General features: G+C 55.2%; 1 protein-coding gene across 1 annotated transcript; it reads left to right on the top strand.

The window, feature by feature from the left end:
* Window positions 1-863: 863 nt before the first annotated feature.
* Window positions 864-17,480, top strand: LOC119093836 (DNA replication licensing factor mcm5-like). The gene is given in 16 exon segments (XM_037216848.1): window positions 864-1,119; window positions 2,122-2,248; window positions 2,526-2,654; window positions 3,306-3,478; window positions 4,959-5,114; window positions 5,757-5,838; window positions 6,182-6,295; window positions 7,113-7,242; window positions 8,248-8,441; window positions 8,885-9,025; window positions 10,493-10,669; window positions 11,281-11,393; window positions 13,642-13,770; window positions 15,014-15,134; window positions 15,136-15,285; window positions 17,311-17,480. Coding segments are annotated over 16 exon segments (2,193 nt in total). The 5' UTR covers window positions 864-964; the 3' UTR covers window positions 17,413-17,480.
* The last annotated feature ends 624 nt before the right edge of the window (window positions 17,481-18,104 follow it).

Below are 18,104 nucleotides of genomic sequence, written 5' to 3' on the forward strand. Positions count from 1 at the left end.
AAAATATGCTCAGTATTCAAGTTAAAAAATTAAAAGACATCAATTCATAGGCTGTAGCCTCTTGAACAGCTACAATATCTCTCAGCTGCTCCAGCCTTCAACAGATACCTTCCACTGAAAGCCTTGAATTTTCATGTGGAAATACACATGCTATATATTTCATTCTGATGAATTGACTGAGTAACTATGCTTAGTTCATGCTATCAAGAAGGACATATGGCAATAAATGCTATGAATGACAGATAGCTTTCTACCTACAAAATGCTGTGTGCTGTTGCTGTTGGAATTGGAGACCTTTAACAGCTACGAACACAGGCTTGTGCCTAACTACCAACTCCACCCATTGGGTGAAATACATTTCAATATATTAGTAATACACCTTATTAATCTGCACTGCAAAATTCACAACACGTCGAGGCAATACGCAATATACGACAATCAGCAGGAAATCATGGTGACCAAACAATCAAAAATATAAACCAAGCAACCCGCGGCACCCAAGCACACTCACAATATTGATCACATACGGTCGCGCGCACCACGATGCAATCATGTTGTTGCCAGCATATACAGCTATGACGCAGTTGTGACATTCGTGGAGGCACCAAACAATCCTTGACATATTTTAGTACAAAATGAACAATAATGCATAATTGAAAGGAGCTGTTTTTGCATGTTTAGGAAGCTTTTTGATCATATGAGTAATTATTTGTCTTAAATAAATTGTCCTATAACAAAAAAATGATGCAACTTTAATGAGTATTACAGTATAAAACATAAAAATGTTATAGCTGTTTCATATTGTTTTACAATTGGCGCGCTGCGTTTCCCGCCAAATCGCGAAAGTATACGCGCGGATTTCTGAGACATCGGGGTGCGTGTTGCGAGCGTTGAGAGGTCCGTGGGGTTGCCTCGGATTTAAGTGAATAAGAAGTTTGCTTGCGGGCGCTAAAAGAATTAAAATATGTCTGGGTTCGATGACGCCGGCATCTTCTTCTCGGATAATTTCGGGGCCGAGGATCAACAGGACCAAAATGAGATCAACTTGCAAGCTGTCAAGAAGAAATTCAGGGACTTCCTTCGTGAATTTCATGAGGGTAACTTCAACTACAAATACAGGTCAGTTCACCGTCTGTCATGTTTCTTATTATGTGATGTGGGCGTAGAACAGATGTGTGCGGCGTTGTGCGACGTGAGGACCAGCGTTCCGTGGGCTGCTGCGATGCTGGACACACCAAATGGTAGCTAAATGGTGTGGAACTGTATTTCCCCGCCCTGTCACTTACATTCATATATTTTAAGTGTTTCAGTACCACTGCCAATAGCCAGTTCATCAGAGGCAGTTATTGTCATAAATTTCATGCATGTTGCTGTCAAGAATTGGTTGTGGAAGGTCATATATTGGTATGTAACTGGAGAACATTGTATTCATTCTTGATAAGAAGATGATAAGTAAAATTGAAGGGATAAGTAAAATTGAAGGTGAGTTTTACAAGAGACCATGTAATCAATCATAAAGACATTTGATGCATAGTGACATCATTGCTGCAAGAATTTCAATATGAATGCTGTAAATCAAACCAATTTAAATTGAACTGATAAAAATGGTCAAACCAGTTACAGCATGTGAAGAGCCAATGCTGCAGTGATGATGTAAATTTAGTTCTGAGCTAAAACATCTCACAATATTTTTCAAGCAAGACATGCTTGAAGACCCTAGAAGGAAGGGTGGTCATTGTGCAAAATCAAGTGGAGTATCGATAATGAAACTGAATATCACCTAGCTCTTGTAATGATTTAACCACATGAGAAGCAAAGTTTGGGTTATTATGATGCATTCACACCAGTATTATATAAGATAGCAGGAGAACACTAAGATGTGGATTGGTAGGGTGAAAGGTAAGTTGAGGGAACATTCAAACAGCAGAGGTAGTTACAATGATAGGATATGGCTTTTATCATTGGTTTCATGATATGTAGAGAAACCCAAATTTGGAGGGATTTGGAAAATGTGACAATTTTGGAATGGCATGCTATGTTGTATGATCAAAATTAAAAGTTCTAAGAACTAGCAGCAAAACCTCATGATTTGCCATTGAAGGCCGGTGTTATTTGTTTCAGGGACACTCTAAAACGACAGTATAATCTGCAGAAATATTTTCTTGAAGTACTCCTTGAAGATGTTGCAAGCTATGATGAAACCTTGATGGACTGTCTGTACAAGAAGCCATCTGATCATCTACCCCTGGTAGGTTGTGAGCAAACAGGTATTAATATGCAGTAGCCATTGATTAGTTTTTTGTAGGCATGTTGGATAGGTCATACCTCATGTTTATGTACTCTGTCCTTTGCAACCACACAGATAAAAAGCTGTTTGATTTAGGATAGGTCTAGCTTGGACCGTGCATGTGCAGATGCATTCAGTCTGTATTGTGCTGGAGCACTGGTAGCTAACTATATATGGGTATTACCACTTCTATGTATCTTGTGTCGTTTTTTACAACAAATTTCCCTGTTGTCACCAGTTTGAGGAGGCAGCAAAGGAGGTGGCTGATGAGATCACCCGTCCGCGGCCGGAGGGCGACACCGAGGTCGAGGACATCCAGATCTGCCTCATATCCAATGCCAATCCGGCCAATATCCGAGACCTCAAGGCAAGCATCACCTCTCATGAAATGTTTCCTTTGGCTGGTGATCATGTAGAAATATGTTCTGAAGATATTTTCATTTGTGGTGAAGCAAATTCAGTGGCTTGAAGCATACAAGTTGTTATTTAGAGTGGTAGTCAGCATTGAGCTTAGTGTAACAACAGTTGACACAGATTCTGCAGATGACCTTTCGTCAGGTGTAACACAAATGTCTTGAAACGAGGAGGTACATTGCCATTGCCATCGTGCCGTACCTGTCCTGTGTAGTGCTGAGAGCTGGTGGTCTGACCGCTCCACCGCCCTGCCATTGCCATTGTGCCATACCCGTCCTGTGAAATGCTGAGAGCTGGTGGTCTGACCGCTCCACCGCCCTGCCATTGCCATTGTGCCATACCTGTCCTGTGTAATGCTGAGAGCTGGTGGTCTGACCGCTCCACCGCCCTGCCATTGCCATTGTGCCGTACCTGTCCTGTGTAGTGCTGAGAGCTGGTGGTCTGACCGCTCCACCGCCCTGCCATTGCCATTGTGCCATACCCGTCCTGTGAAATGCTGAGAGCTGGTGGTCTGACCGCTCCACCGCCCTGCCATTGCCATTGTGTCATACCTGTCCTGTGTAATGCTGAGAGCTGGTGGTCTGACCGCTCCACCGCCCTCCAGTCTGAGGCCGTCAGCCACCTGGTGAAGATTCCGGGCATCATTGTGGCGGCATCCGGGGTGCGTGCCAAGGCCACCCGCCTCTCCGTGCAGTGCCGCTCCTGCCGCACGGTCATCCCCAACCTGGCCGTCCGGCCCGGCCTCGAGGGCTACCAGCTGCCCAGGAAGTGCAACACGTAAGCAGAGGGCGTTGTTTGAAAACTGGATAACTGCATGACGGGCGGGAAAGGAGAGAGGGCACTGTGGAAGGGACTGATTCGCAGTGCGCGAGGAGCAGCCAATGGCAACTGAGCTCCCCTCATAGCTTTGAACATGGAAATGTAGCATGCTTTCTGATTTGTTCCTTAAAAATGTGTGATGGCTGGTGCTGACCTGGTTTGTATCTGGTATAGTGTTTTCATCTCTTCATAGTACTGCCACACGCAAGTACGTGTTCTATCCCAGTGGCCACCTAGTTCGAACGAGTGAGCTCAGTACAGTTGTCGATGCTGGTTGTCTGTCGCCTGAGCGGAAGCTGGGCCGAGCTAAGGCCCAAGGGCTCCGTGCTCGATGTTGGACTGCCACTCAGGTATTCCAGCAATGTCCAGTCCCACTCAGGTGGTATATGTTGCTCGATCTCTCACGTGTCCTCAGTGTTCTCAAGGAGCGGCGGGGCCTGGCCATATGTGCTGGACGTGTCCTCCGTGTCCTCAGGGGGCGGCAAGATCGGGCCACGTGTGCTGACGTGTCCTTCTTGTCCTCAGGGAGCGGTGGGACCCAGCCACGTGTCCTTCGTGTCCTCAGGAGGGCGGCAGGACCTGGCCACGTGTGCTGACCGTGTCCTTCGTGTCCCCAGGGGGCAGTGGGACCTGGCCACGTGTGCTGACGTGTCCTCCGTGTCCTCATGGAGCAGCAGGACCTGGCCACGCGTGCTGACGTGTCCTTCGTGTCCTCAGGGAGCAATGTGACATAGCCACGTGTGCTGACTTGCCCTTCGTGTCCTCAGGGAGCGGTGGGACCCAGCCGCGTGTCCTTCGTGTCCTCAGGGGTGGCAGGACCTGGCCACGTGTGCCGACGTGTCCTTCGTGTCCTCAGGAAGCAGTGGGACCTGGCCACATGTGCTGACGTGTCCTTCGTGTCCTCAGGGGGCGGCAGGACCTGGCCACGTGTGCTGACGTGTCCTTCGTGTCCTCAGGGAGCGGTGGGACCCAGCCACGTGTGCTGACGTACCTTCCGTGTCCTCCCTCAGCGAGCGGTGGGACCTGGCCACGTGTGCTAACGTATCCTCCGTGTCCTCAGGGAGCGGTGGGACCTAACCACGCGTGCTAACGTGCCCTTCGTGTCCTCAGGGGGAGGCGGGACCCAGCCACATGTGCTGACGTGTCCTCCGTGTCCTCAGGGAGCGATGGGACCCAGCCACGTGTGCTGACACCCTCCGTGTCATCAAGGAGCAGTGAGAACTGACCACGTGTCCTCCGTGTCATTAGGGAGCGGTGGGACCTGACCACGTGTCCTCCGTGTCCTCAGGGAGCGGTGGAACCTGACAACGTGTGCTAACGTATCCTCCGTGTCCTCAGGGAGCGGTGGAACCTGACAACGTGTGCTAACGTATCCTCCGTGTCCTCAGGGAGCGGTGGAACCTGACAACGTGTGCTAACGTATCCTCCGTGTCCTCAGGGAGCAGCCTGGCCGGCCCAAGTGTCCGCTGGACCCGTACTTCATCATGCCGGACAAGTGCCGCTGCGTCGACTCGCAGGTGCTGAAAATGCAGGAGCTGCCTGAAAGCATCCCACACGGAGAGATGCCCCGCCACCTGCAGATGTTTTGCGACAGGTCAGTCAGCTGATCCTCCGCCCGCTCCGGCTGACGCCTATACGGCAATTACGCCTGCTAGCAGGGGAGTGGTCCTGTGGCCAGTGTGAGGCGTGTCACTGCTGATGAGTTGGCTGGTTTGGGCATACCAGAAGTTGTTCCGGGCAGCTGTTTTCAACCCGATTAAGTCTCGAATGAATCCGATGTTTCCACTTGTATGCCTCGTCTTGGGCTGTAACGCAATGGAACAACTGGGCACGTGTGCAACAACAACTTCAGACCGCTGTTGTAATGGAGATGAGACCAGGCATAACTCACTGCCCATTGAAGGAGAGGTCTCACAAAACTATTGCAGCGTAAAGAGAAAGAAGGCGGGATTGCCTTTGGACAAGGATATGTTGCAACAACTGCATACTTAAGCAAAGAACAATCGTTATACCTGATCACTCCAATCGGCTCCTTTAACATGGACGAGGATGATAGCAAGTTTTTCAACCTGTTTTTTTCACCAAAGTTATAAATGTCGAACTTGTGGTCGATAATTTATGCGGAGAAGGAATATTTCTTTGCTATTATTCACATTTTGTGACATTTTTTCGCCTGTGCCCTAATACTTGTAGTCATCTCTTAGTGTAACGACATGCGCGAACATTATTTCCCCAGGTACCTGTGTGAGAGGGCGGTACCGGGCAACAGAGTTACAGTTATTGGACTGTATTCCATCAAGAAAACTGCGGGCTCGAAGGTGCGGTGCGCCGGCGCAACAGCTGTGGTGGATTCCTTGTCGATAATGACTCACTGCAGGGTGCTCATCAGTTTTTATTTTCGCTGCGTATTTTCATGAAGTGGTTTTGTTTTTAGTTTCCCGAAAAACGTGCATGGCGTGGATCGTGGGCTTGGTGTGCCCATGGCCCTCACGAACATACCCGCTAACCACATCGTCGTGCGCAATATGCCATTGTACCTGAGTATCACCGCATCTCACTCAGCCCGACCAAGAACGTTAACGAAGCGCTCCACTCTACCACGTAAGCACGGGCACGTTAGCAATCGGACGGTCTGCTGAGCCGGCCTGTGCGGTGTTTCAGAAGCAGGAGAAGGGTAAGCCCGGTGCCGGCATCCGGGCGCCGTATCTGCGGGTCATCGGTCTGCAGGTCAGCAACGAAGGAGCCGGTCGCACCGCCTCCGTCGGCTTCACGCAGGTCAGAGTCCAGGGGCAGTCGGGTGCCGCGGGGCGCGGCGCAGACGCGTTGATGGTGCAGTTTTTGACGTTTTTTTTTTGTTACTAGTCAGGGAGGGGAAGGGGATTTTGTGCTCCGTCGGGGGACTTGGTCTGTTAGCGCTAGCGTGTTATACACTGCTGTATATTTTGTGTATATATGTGCTGTATATTGAGCAGTATATTTAACTGTGCCGATCTGATTTTGTGCGGTTAGTAATCCCATTCTGCTGAGGTATCTGAAGTACTTTATTCATAACTGCTGCATAAAGTTAATGTCCATTGCAATAACCTGACAAACCGAGTTCGTAAGTTCGGACATTTGAAAGCAATGTGACCATGCAATTAAGGCGCCCAGAAGCCTAAATAATCAAAAGTTGGCAATTGGAGGGTGTTAGTGTTGTCCAGCTTCCCCCTCATGCCACGCTGTCACGATGTTTTAACCGCGTCCGCCGCCTGTTCTTCGTCACATGTACCGCTCGCCACCCTCGCTCGCGCGGGGCGCTCCCCCAACGAACATTGACCCCGCCCCGGCTCCCTGCCATCGCTCCGGGCATTCTGACACCGCCCCGGCTGTCCTGACCCTGCCCCGGGCGGTGCCTGACCCTGCCCAGGGTGCCGCCTGACCCGAAATCAAGCTCTCCTGACCCTGCCCCGGGCGGTGCCTGACCCTGCCCAGGGTGCCGCCCGACCCGAGATCAAGCTCTCCTGACCCTGCCCAGGGTGCCGCCTGACGCCGCCGCGGGCGCCGCCTGATCCCAGACCGAGCCGCCTTACCCCGTCCCCTCCCGCGGCCGCAGGAGGAGGAGGAGAAGTTCCGCGCGCTCGCCGGCTCCCCGGACGTGGTGGACCGGGTGGCTCGCTCCATCGCCCCCAGCATCTACGGTTTCGCCAACGTCAAGCGCGCTATCGCCTGTCTGCTCTTCGCTGGTGAGTGTCTGCTGCCGCGCTGAGGTCTGCTGCCGCGCTGAGGTCGGCTGCTGCGCTGAGGTCGGCTGCCGCGTTGAGGTCGGCTTCTGGCTGAGGTCGGCCGCTGCGCTGAGGTCGGCCGCTGCGCTGAGGTCGGCTGCCGCGTTGAGGTCTGCCGCTGCGCTGAGGTCGGCTGCCGCGCTGAGGTCGGCTGCTGCGCTGAGGTCGGCTGCCGCGCTGAGGTCGGCTGCCGCGTTGAGGTTGGCTGCTGCGCTGAGGTCGGCTGCGGCGTTGAGGTTGGCTGCCGCGCTGAGGTCGGCTGCTGCGCTGAGGTCGGCTGCGGCGTTGAGGTTGGCTGCTGCGCTGAGGTCGGCTGCCGCGTTGAGGTCGGCTTCTGGCTGAGGTCGGCCGCTGCGCTGAGGTCGGCCGCTGTGCTGAGGTCGGCCGCTCCGGCGTGGCCTCACGGGGTGGAGCGATGAAAACCGGTGCTAAGTCTGCGACCGAACCGGCGCTATGAACCCATTGCGTTGGTCGGGATGTTTGGCTATGTTTTTGGCAACATCAGGGGGGGGGGGAGCAATTGCAACTTAGCTGCCTGTTCACTACAGGTGTTGGGATGCATTGGTGTCTTGTGGGATAAATTGATATGTGCTGGCTAACGCCATAGCAATAAGTATGGACTCACTAGTTTCTGTTGCAGTGCACTGTGAACGTCAGTTACAGAACTGGTGCTGTTGGCGGATGTACCCATTGTGTTCCACACGCCAGACACTGTCTAGTCTAGTCTAGAACCGGAGGTTGTTTTAAAACGTCAACCAATTTTTACCAAAAATCGTAATAATCTTGCAAGTGCATGTGTTCCGAACGTCAAACCACAAAGAAGCCTTAAAGGATGTATGAGGGACCTCATCCCAGCTCCACACTCCTCCCCTCCACATCCCGTCGCTTCTTCTCGCCGCTGCTCGCCCGCCCGCCCCGATCTGGCGCTGGCCGTGCCGCCCTCCCACGCCATCCGCTGGTCCACAGGCTCGCGGAAGCGGATGCCGGACGGGCTGACGCGACGCGGGGACATCAACGTGTTGCTGCTGGGCGACCCCGGCACGGCCAAGTCCCAGCTGCTCAAGTTCGTGGAGCGCGTCTCGCCGGTAGCCGTCTACACGAGCGGCAAGGGCTCGTCGGCGGCCGGCCTTACAGCCAGCGTCACCCGCGACCCGCAGTCGGTACGGCATGCTCATCCCGATGCCGTCCGCAGCGAGGTGGACCTGCCGGCTTGCGGGGTAGCGGGCTCCCCAGTCGTGTTTGAATCACTGCGTGTCATACTGGTGGCATGGCACGGTTTACAGCGGACATTCCCATGGGCCGTGGACGGTCGGTGTTCGGCTGGCTCTTCGATGCGAGCGCAGCTGAGGCGTCATTTATCTTATGACAGTCATGTTCAGTCAAGCTCCGATGGCACGTGACATTCCATTCTCGCCTAAGTCGCAGTCGGTTCTCAGTCGCTAGCTCATCCCTGTGGCCCGCGTCGTCAAGCGTCCTCGTGTCTCGTCATGCGCATCCATCACCCACCGGCGTACTGAGCGCCGCGCTCGTGTTCGGGGGGCCTCGCCGGCGCTGTGTATGACGTCGCGCCGGCGCTGTGTGTGACGTCACACTGGCCCGGCAGCGTAACTTCATCATGGAAGGCGGCGCGATGGTGCTGGCCGACGGCGGCGTCGTTTGCATCGACGAGTTCGACAAGATGCGCGAGGAGGACCGTGTGGCCATCCACGAGGCCATGGAGCAGCAAACCATCTCCATCGCTAAGGTGGGTGGCCGCGACGACCGTCAAGGTCAAAGGAGACAAAGCACCGCCATATCATGTTAGATCGTGTGCATTTGTGTGCGCGTGCGCGTGTGCATCTTGAATCAGTAATCGCTGTGAAGGGATGACTTCTGGGGCCCGGTGATCAGCAGTGTGGTCTAGGTGGCATATACTCAGAAATGATATCAACGGCTGATAACTCAACAAATATGATAAATGCTTTTAAAGGCTCTATGTCCAAACGCCCTTTGTTGGAACGCCAGCCGACCGTTGCAAATGCTGGGTGGTTGTGCGCCGTGCCGAGCTGGTCGAGCCGCCAGAGAGGCCTTGTCGAGCCGCCTGAGAGGCCTTGCCGAGCCGCCAGAGGCCCTGATCTGATCGACTGGACAGCGCCGTTCCCCGGGGCGACCGACTTAATCAGTTCCCGCCCAGCGGCTGCATCAGACCAACTTGACGATATTTCCAGCTGTTATGCAGATGAACCGCTGAAAAGTTCAGAGTTATTTCTCGTTCCTGGTTAATATGCGACGTGCAATTAAATGAAGATGTGTGCGGTGGGGTTAGTCAAACGCAATAAAGTATCGGCTGGGGGGGGGGGGGGGGGGGGGCTCGCGGGCGATTTGGGCTCGGCAGACCAGATTCCAGACTCGTCGCAAGAGCACGGCTGGTTTCATGTGAAACGGTGGGGGGGGGGGGGGGCGGTAAGAGGGGGGAGAATGTCTGATCTGGACTTAAGAATTGGATCGGGCCGGTTGTCTTTCACGGCCGGTCCACGTCGTCTGGGGTGTGCTCCGAACCGTGCGAGAAAATGGGAGACGAGTTGGCAGCCTGCAGCGGCACCTGAGATATTGCAGCTTACTTCAGTGACACGTCCCCTCTCACTAACGACAATAAGCACAAGTTGTTTCATACATCAGGCGTCATAACACGTTCATCTTCCATTGCTTGCTCCATTTTATCATCACTCAAGAACTTTACTTAATCAGTGCCACTACCCTGTGCTTTGTTCTACGTTGAACCTTTCGCTGTCACCTGCAACAAACCATAAAACTTGTCTGATTTGCCGAGCTGGGTGCAGGAGTGCGGACTCTATCAGTCGACAATCTTGCATTTATTTCGTATCTTGTGGGATTTGGCTGTTCGGAGTAGCTGGTTTTCCTCCGCCGGGCTTTCAGACTCCGCTCGCCTCGGCTTACGCTTGGTGTGTTTGGTATCTGTCATGTAAGGCTAATTTGAGAATGGCGCTGCTTTTTCATCTGAAAGCTGCATGCATGTAACATTTGACTGTCTGGAAGTCTCGTTAATAGCTGTTCCGAATCCTCTTTCCCTCTGACACACCTTCAGGCAACGGGAGATCTTTACCCTCAAATCTTGGTCGCCCAACCAAAAGTGGATTACTGCCCCTTCTCGGCTAGAATCCTTAGTAGGTACGGTGTGAGCGCTGACCGGGGTCGTCCCTGCCTTTGCCAGGCGGGCATCACAACCACCCTCAACTCCCGCTGCGCCGTGCTCGCCGCCGCCAACTCAATCTTCGGCCGCTGGGACGAGCTGAAGGGCGAGGAGAACATCGACTTCATGCCCACCATCCTCTCCCGCTTCGACATGATCTTCATCGTCAAGGACGAGCACGACGCCACGCGCGACATGGTGAGGGCGGCCGCCGAGCACCGCGGTACCGGGCGCGTGACGACACCACGCGCGACATGGTGACAGCAGCCGCCGAGCACCGCGGTGTCGGGCGCGTTTGGGGGGAGGTGGCTGATTTGATCAAGCGTGGTTGTGGTAGAGAGGGTTGACTCGGCGCCAGTCCGCCAGGTCAAGCAGAAGATGCGTTCTACTTTATTACGGTCGGTACCTGCTGGGGTTCGGCTGCAGGCGGGTTTCCGTGATGAGTACTTGAATCGGCTCGGCCACAGTATAATTTCATCTGTTAGAGGCTTTCTGTGTTCATTGAGCACGGGCCAGATGTACAACCAGTGCCGGAAGCTTGCTACTTTTCTAAGTGATTAGTTGGATCATCTCATTTTATTCAGTATTAGTTTGTGATGCCCTCCTGGCCATACACTTCAGCAAGCAGCGAAATTCCACTACGCGAGGTATTTAAATGGCATGTTTAAATGCGCCTCTTGTAGAGTTACCGCTGGGATCTGTCCAGTTTAGTGTATGAATATGAAGGCTCTGGCCGCGTCGCCGTGCCTGGCGCTTCGCACTCCGTGCACTCTTTGTAACGGGTTTTAAGCGGTGCCTTTCCTCCCCAGACGCTTGCCAAACACGTGATGGGTATCCACATGAACGCGCTGCAGGAGGCGCCGCAGCGTGAGGGTGAACTGTCGCTCGAGTTCCTCAAGAAGTACATCGCCTACTGCCGCAGGTAGGCGCCCGCGGCTTACCACGTCCGGGGCGGCAGCGGGCGGGGCTTCGGCCACCAGGAGGGGGGTGGGGGGGGGGGGGGGGTCGGAGGCGCCGCTCCGCTCCGTCAGGCAAGCTGGGTGACCGGGTGTCCGGCCGGTCACCCTGCAACGCAACTCCCGTGTTTGTTTGTTTGCTTGTTTGACATGAGTGGTTGGCGAGGTGGTGGCTCGGTGAGTAGCGGTCGGTGACATTCTGACCTTTCCTCCGCACTTGCCGTGAATGGCTTAAAGCCCCTGACCCATTTCAGGCCAATGCCATAGTGGTCCTAAATGGCGTGTTCGGTCTGATTTATGGCTGCTTAAGTTTGTGGCTTGGGCGTGTTTCAGACGCCGCGCGATATCGTGAAGCGTAGGTGCCGGTTCCGTGTCGGCTGCATGACGCGGGCACTCCATCACGCTGCATGCTCGCTGGGTATTTAAACGGGTGTCGGAGTTGCGGAGCACATCGCATCGATTTTGAGGGTGGGACGCTAATTCCCTTGACGCCACATGGATGGTTTAGCGAGCTGTTACTTCGAGAGGGAGTGGGGGCGAGTTGAGTCGGTCCCCTTTCGGCAGCCCTCTCTTAATCGCATTCGACCAAGCGGCGACCTGTTGCGGAATAGCCGCGATCATTAGGACTCCCTTCAGCCGTTCGTGATCGCACCAACGGCACACAAACCGGCGCGCCCCGCTGCTGGTGCGGTCTGTGCAAGCCACACTGGTGCTCGCTGCTGGTGCGACCTGTGCAAGTGACACTGGTGCTCGCTGCTGGTGCGGTCTGTGCAAGCCACACAGGGGCTCGCTGGTAGTGCAGTCTGTGCAGGCCACACTGGTGCTCGCTGCTGGTGCGGCCTGTGCAAGCCACACTGGTGCTCGCTGGTGGTGTGGTCTGTGCAAGCCACACTGGTGCTCGCTGGTAGTGCGGTCTGTGCAAGCCACACTGGTGCCCGCTGCTGGTGCGGCCTGTGCAGGCCACACTGGTGCTCGCTGCTGGTGCGGTCTGTGCAAGCCACACTGGTGCTCGCTGCTGGTGCGGCCTGTGCAAGCCACACTGGTGCTCGCTGGTAGTGCGGTCTGTGCAAGCCACACTGGTGCTCACTGCTGGTGCGGTCTGTGCAAGTCACACTGGTGCTCGCTGCTGCGCGCGTGATTGTGCGTGTTGTGTCAGTCAGCCAACGCCATGCATGCGTTCTCCGGAACGACCGCATTCAGAATTCATGGTTGCATGCCTGCCGCTTGCCTAAAGATAAAGAGAAAGATAGTGAAAAAGATATGTTGGTTGAAATGCTCGGCCACGTTATCTCTCCAATCAACACGCGACTTAATTTTCCGGTTCAGTTCTGAATCAGACGGTAACTAGGCAGGTGAAGGGGTGTCATTGTCAGTGTCAGTGTCAGTTGCACTCAACTATCGGTACACGGTAAGCGTGACAGACTGCTGATGCCAGCTGTTCCCGTTGTACTGAGCGGCTAAAAAGGAACTGGTTGGTACCGTCGCTATTTCTTTCACACGAACTCGTGTGTAACTCATCGTCTTTATTCTGCTACCATGCGCGAGAAGATATACGACCACATGACGTTGTGGGAACTGGGCTCATTTACTCGATTTAATAGCGTTCGTCTGCGTGCACTGATGCAGTCCACTTCACTGTGTACCTGCTCAGGCTGTGGAACCGCCTTCCACAAAGAGCTCGCGGCTCCGCTGTACGAAGATTAACAAAGAGCGAAGTGCTCTCCAGTTGTGGTCAGTGGTGTGCGTACATGATACCCCACCCCCAGCTTTGATTCCTTTGATTCCTGCGCGCCTGCCAAATGAGATTGCTCCACGTTTTTACGGCGTAGTTTGCCTACCTAATAGCACGCGGCCTCGTCAAAAGCGCGCGTGATTGTGCGTGTTGTCAGTCTGCATCATTGTAACGTAACGGAATCATCGAGATAAGCATAGATAATAGAAGAATTGGTGAAAGGCAGGCGTAGATGAGCTTTGGACATGCAGTGGCACAAAGGCCGACTGTGTGTAATATATTGGTTATATTGGTATATTATAAAGGCGTCGACATAGTCACGAGCGTTAACGTGGTAATCACATCTGCTCGCTGCTTTGTGACAAACAATCGCAACACCGAAGCCCATCAATCAGCCGTGAGTACGATCTGTCCCACCACGTTGCTCGTTACTTCCGACCGACGCCGTGCGCCTGTGTGACGGCGCTGGTGCGGCTCCGCAGCCACTGCGGCCCCCGCGTCTCAGAGTCGGCCGCCGAGAAGCTGAAGAACCGCTACGTGCTGATGCGAGGCGGCGCGCGCGAGCACGAGAACCAATCGGAGAAGCGGCTGGCCATCCCCATCACCGTCAGGTAACCGGCGCCGCGTGTCCGGCGCAGACGCGCCGCCGGCCGCGCCAGTGGATGTCGTCGTTTTGAGGTGGCGCGGCTCGGAACCGGAGTAGGATACTGGCCTTCGAGCTGGACTGTGCCGGATTAAATTAGTGACGACGTGCCCGGCTTCGAGACTGTTTGAAAGGCACGTGTCTGATATCTCACGGGACCATTTGTGGTGGAAACAGGGAGATGCCGAGGGGACTGGCCTGCATAGAAGGCAAGGAACTTGCAGAAGACTTGCATGACGAAAACACGAATTTTCTGGTTCGGGTTGCGTCGGGTCTCGTGGGGGTTGTGGGCTGGAGCCTGTCGAGTCTGTCACTTGTTGGCCTGATTGGCCCAAATATGTGCTTCCTTGTGGTGCATCCCCCCCCCCCCCCCCCCCACTGCTCCCTAAAGCTGTCTGAAGATGCTCTAAGGAAAACAATTCTTGTTTCGTCAACTTACATCATCTAGAAGCTCTACGCAGCTCAGTTACCACCGGTGGCTAGTCAACTTCCATATGATGGGCATAGCCTTATCGGATGCCAACTGTGGTTTGCTCCGGGAGCCCCCCCCCCCCCCCAACCCCCCAACCCCCCTCGGACAGCTGGACACCTGGGATGTTGGTGCGCGCAGGGCGAGCTGCCGGTGTGGATTTGGTCCAGGATATCGAAATTCAGTTGCGCCTTGGCATCATATTCGTGGACTGCCTCTCTACACAGGCATTATTCATGTGTTGTTTTCGCCGGAAAAGCTATCGATCCGGCTGCATGTGCTAAGGGCACCCGTTTCATCCGATATCGTAAACAGCCCGCGCGCTGAAAAAAAACTGCGGGGTTAACCTGCTTGAAGTTTCCGATCTCTTGTTTTTCAAGCGTGTGTTCCTGACAATATCATCGTTGTGTACCAGTGCCTTTGATGCGCTAGACGTGTGGAAATTCGGGTTTTATTTGGTCACGGACGTTCGAGTCATTAGACGTCTAAAAACGGCGTGGGTTGTTATACGCCCAGCAAATCGAATTGTGTTCAAACTTTTCCATTGGTTCATTCAAGTGAACTAAGTTAGAATGCAAAGGCCAGTGAACCGCTCACAGCGTGCCACCAGAAATTTTTTGAACTGTCATCCCCAAACAACCACAAAATGAATCATTGGATGATCACGTGACCCGCGACCCTGCAATCCCAGCCATGCCACGTGCGGCGTCACTGACGGCGCCTCCGCCTGGCCCGCCGGCAGGCAGCTGGAGGCCATCATCCGGGTGTCGGAGTCGCAGGCCAAGATGCGCCTGCAGCCCTTCGCCACGGACGCCGACGTGGACGAGGCGCTGCGCCTGTTCCACGTGTCGACGCTGGAGGCAGGCCACGTCCGGGGGCTTGGCCGGCGCCGAGGGCTTCACCACGCAGGAGGATCACGACATGCTGGTGCACATCGAGCGACAGATCAAGCGCCGCTTCGCCGTCGGCTCGCAGGTCTCCGAACACGCTGTCGTGCAGGACTTCCTCAAGCAGGTGCGCGGGGGAAGCAGGCGGAGAGGGAGGCACGAACGGGCCTACCATTGGGGATGCACAAATCCTGTGTTTGGCTTGGAAGGGAGGTTATATATTATATATGTAACCTCCTAGGCTATATATATATATATATATATATATATATATATATATATATATATATATATATATATGTATATCGAAGTTGGCATGTTGAGATAAGTTGGCATGTTGAGGAACGTTTCAAGTCGTGGCAGACAGAAATAACATGTGAATGCAGCGCTTTATAAAGTGGTTGGTTCGGGTGCATTCCTGCCGTGTTTTCATCCATAATAACCTCTGCACCCGTGGGTGGTACACGCTATGAGGACATCGGCATGGGGTTGTGGAATGTTGTTGGTAGGCCGCGTCTGTTAAGGATAAGATTTACGTCATATTTATGTAATGGCGGCCTGACGTGATGGGGCGGGTTTTTTATTTAGAGACGGTCTGAAGTGGGTGGTTGTGTCCGCGAAACCGTTCCGCCTGACAGCGGTCCAATCCTCGTATGCGCTTTACGATGTTCAAATAATTGCACGTATTAGCGGTTGGGATTTTTTGCGCGTAGTTATTCACATTTCCTCCGAGCCGCGATATGCGTCAGGGCCTTGCCGTTGGGTGATTGGCCTGAGGGTTATTGATCGTCGTCAGTAATCGTGCGTTATTTTCCTCGGCGACTCGACAGTTTCGTTGTCCCGGCTATATGGCGCCGGCAGATAACTTCTTTCTGCCTGTCGTCCGGCTCGGCGCAATTGGCGTGCCTTGACAATGGGACACGCCGCCGTCTGTTTATTGGATTACTGCTGAATTATTAATCTAGTGGGCGGCGACACCATTTGTGCTAATGGACTCCGTCGGCTCAGCTTTCTGCTGGCGGTCGTCTCGCCGCCGCCTCTCAGGGCCGTGGATCACCTCGCGCTGTGAGCAGTACGCGAAGGTGGCCTGACGTTCCAGCGGCCGGCTTTACCGCTGCCGACTGTTACATGTCTCGGTTCCACTGGCGACTGTTACATTTCTTGGACAATTAAATTCCGCGACGACCTGTCATGTCCCCGGGCCCCGAACCCGCCGCGGACGACCGGTCCTGTCCCCGGGCCTCGAACCGGCCGCGGACGACCTGTCATGTCCCCGGGCCTCGAAGCGGCCGCGGACAACCGGTCCTGTCCCCGGGGCTCCAACCGGCCGCGGACGACCTGTCATGTCCCCGGGCCTCCAACTGGCCGCGGACGACCGGTCCTGTCCCCGGGCCTCCAACCGGCCGCGGACGACCGGTCATGCCCCCGGGCCTCCAACCGGCCGCGGACGACCGGTCATGCCCCCGGGGCTCCAACCGGCCGCGGACGACCGGTCCTGTCCCCGGGCCTCCAACCGGCCGCGGACGACCGGTCCTGTCCCCGGGCCTCCAACCGGCCGCGGACGACCGGTCCTGTCCCCGGGCCTCCAACCGGCCGAGGACCGTCACCTCTACCTGCAATATATGGTTTATATTGGCATGGGGGGGGGGGGGGCACCGCGACCTGCCCCGGGGGCCGCTCGCCGGGGTTGTGACGTCATGCCCTTCCGTGACCGGATGCCGGACCGGCTTGTCGGTCGGCCGACTGCGCGCGCCGTCAGCACGCCGACGCAGCTGAGACCGGGCGCCGGAACCGGACGGTGCTGAGTCGCCGCGCCGGGGGAGGAGGCGTCGCGAAGTTTGGCCGGTTTCGTCGTCCGCATGGCGGGGAATGGAGACCGGAAGCTGACTGTACGGGCCTGTCGTCTCGGCGACAGCGAACGGGATGGCGTCTGTGGTTATGCGTGTTGCCCATTTGTGGTGGGCTTCGGGTGGCCTCCGCTTCTTCCGGGAACCGGGGATGGCATCAACTTTGCTTGGGAAATCCTACACTGGTTTGATCTGTACGTTCCGGAAGGTCAGGAACGCCACATGCCTGATCTATGGACGCTGGGAAGTCCGGAGCTTTCCTTCATCCGCCAACACTCTGCTGACTTGCGGTCCCGCCGTTGCAGAAATTCCCAGAGCGGGCCATCTACAAGGTGCTGCACTTCATGGTCCGGCGTGGGGAGCTGCAGCACCGGCTCCAGCGCAAGATGCTCTACCGGCTCAAGTGAGGCGGCGCTCGTGTCCGCGCCCGGACGTGACGTCAGCCGGAGCCGGCGCCGCCGCGCCGCCGCGCCGCCTGCTGGCCAGTGTCCTGCCGCGCGCTCTCCGCTGTCCCTGGCGGGTGCGGGTCCGCCGTGTGATGGAGCCAGTGGCGGCGACTGTCGGACGCGGTGTGTGGGCATACCCCTCCGCACCCCCTGCGCGCCTTGCTCTTGTGGCTATCAGTTGCGAAGTTGGCTGCGAGGTGGGGAGGTTATGGATAGAACGGTTCACGCGATGGTCGCTCTTGAATGTCATGTACGCTGACCGAGCGCGCAGCCCGCTTTTACTAGTTGTGGCTGAGAGCAGGCGGGGTGTAAATGTGCAGCAGTCACAGCTCCAAGATCGGTCGCATTTTGAAACGTGTGCGAGGTGGATGCACCGTTTTCTAAACTTGTTGCGGATGTAAAATGGTACATGTCTGCCAAATACACCCGTGTTTTCTACACAGTTGTGTTGCACGCAGCGAAGAACGGGTGCACATATCTTAGTCGGCGAGCATGCAGATCGTCGACACCATGCCGAGTTCTGCGTCAAAAGAGACACGCACGTGGCATGCCTGGGTTCAGCACCATTTCTCCCTTAGACGCCGTGCGACGTCCAGAAACTGTCGCCTTTGTCCCCGGAGCGACGCTGCCACTCCGACTGACATGACTCGGCG

Source organism: Pollicipes pollicipes, unplaced genomic scaffold, assembly GCF_011947565.3.
Source record: "Pollicipes pollicipes isolate AB1234 unplaced genomic scaffold, Ppol_2.1 Scaffold_4002;HRSCAF=4701_pilon_pilon_pilon, whole genome shotgun sequence".
NCBI classification, from domain to species: Eukaryota; Metazoa; Arthropoda; class Thecostraca; order Pollicipedomorpha; family Pollicipedidae; genus Pollicipes; species Pollicipes pollicipes.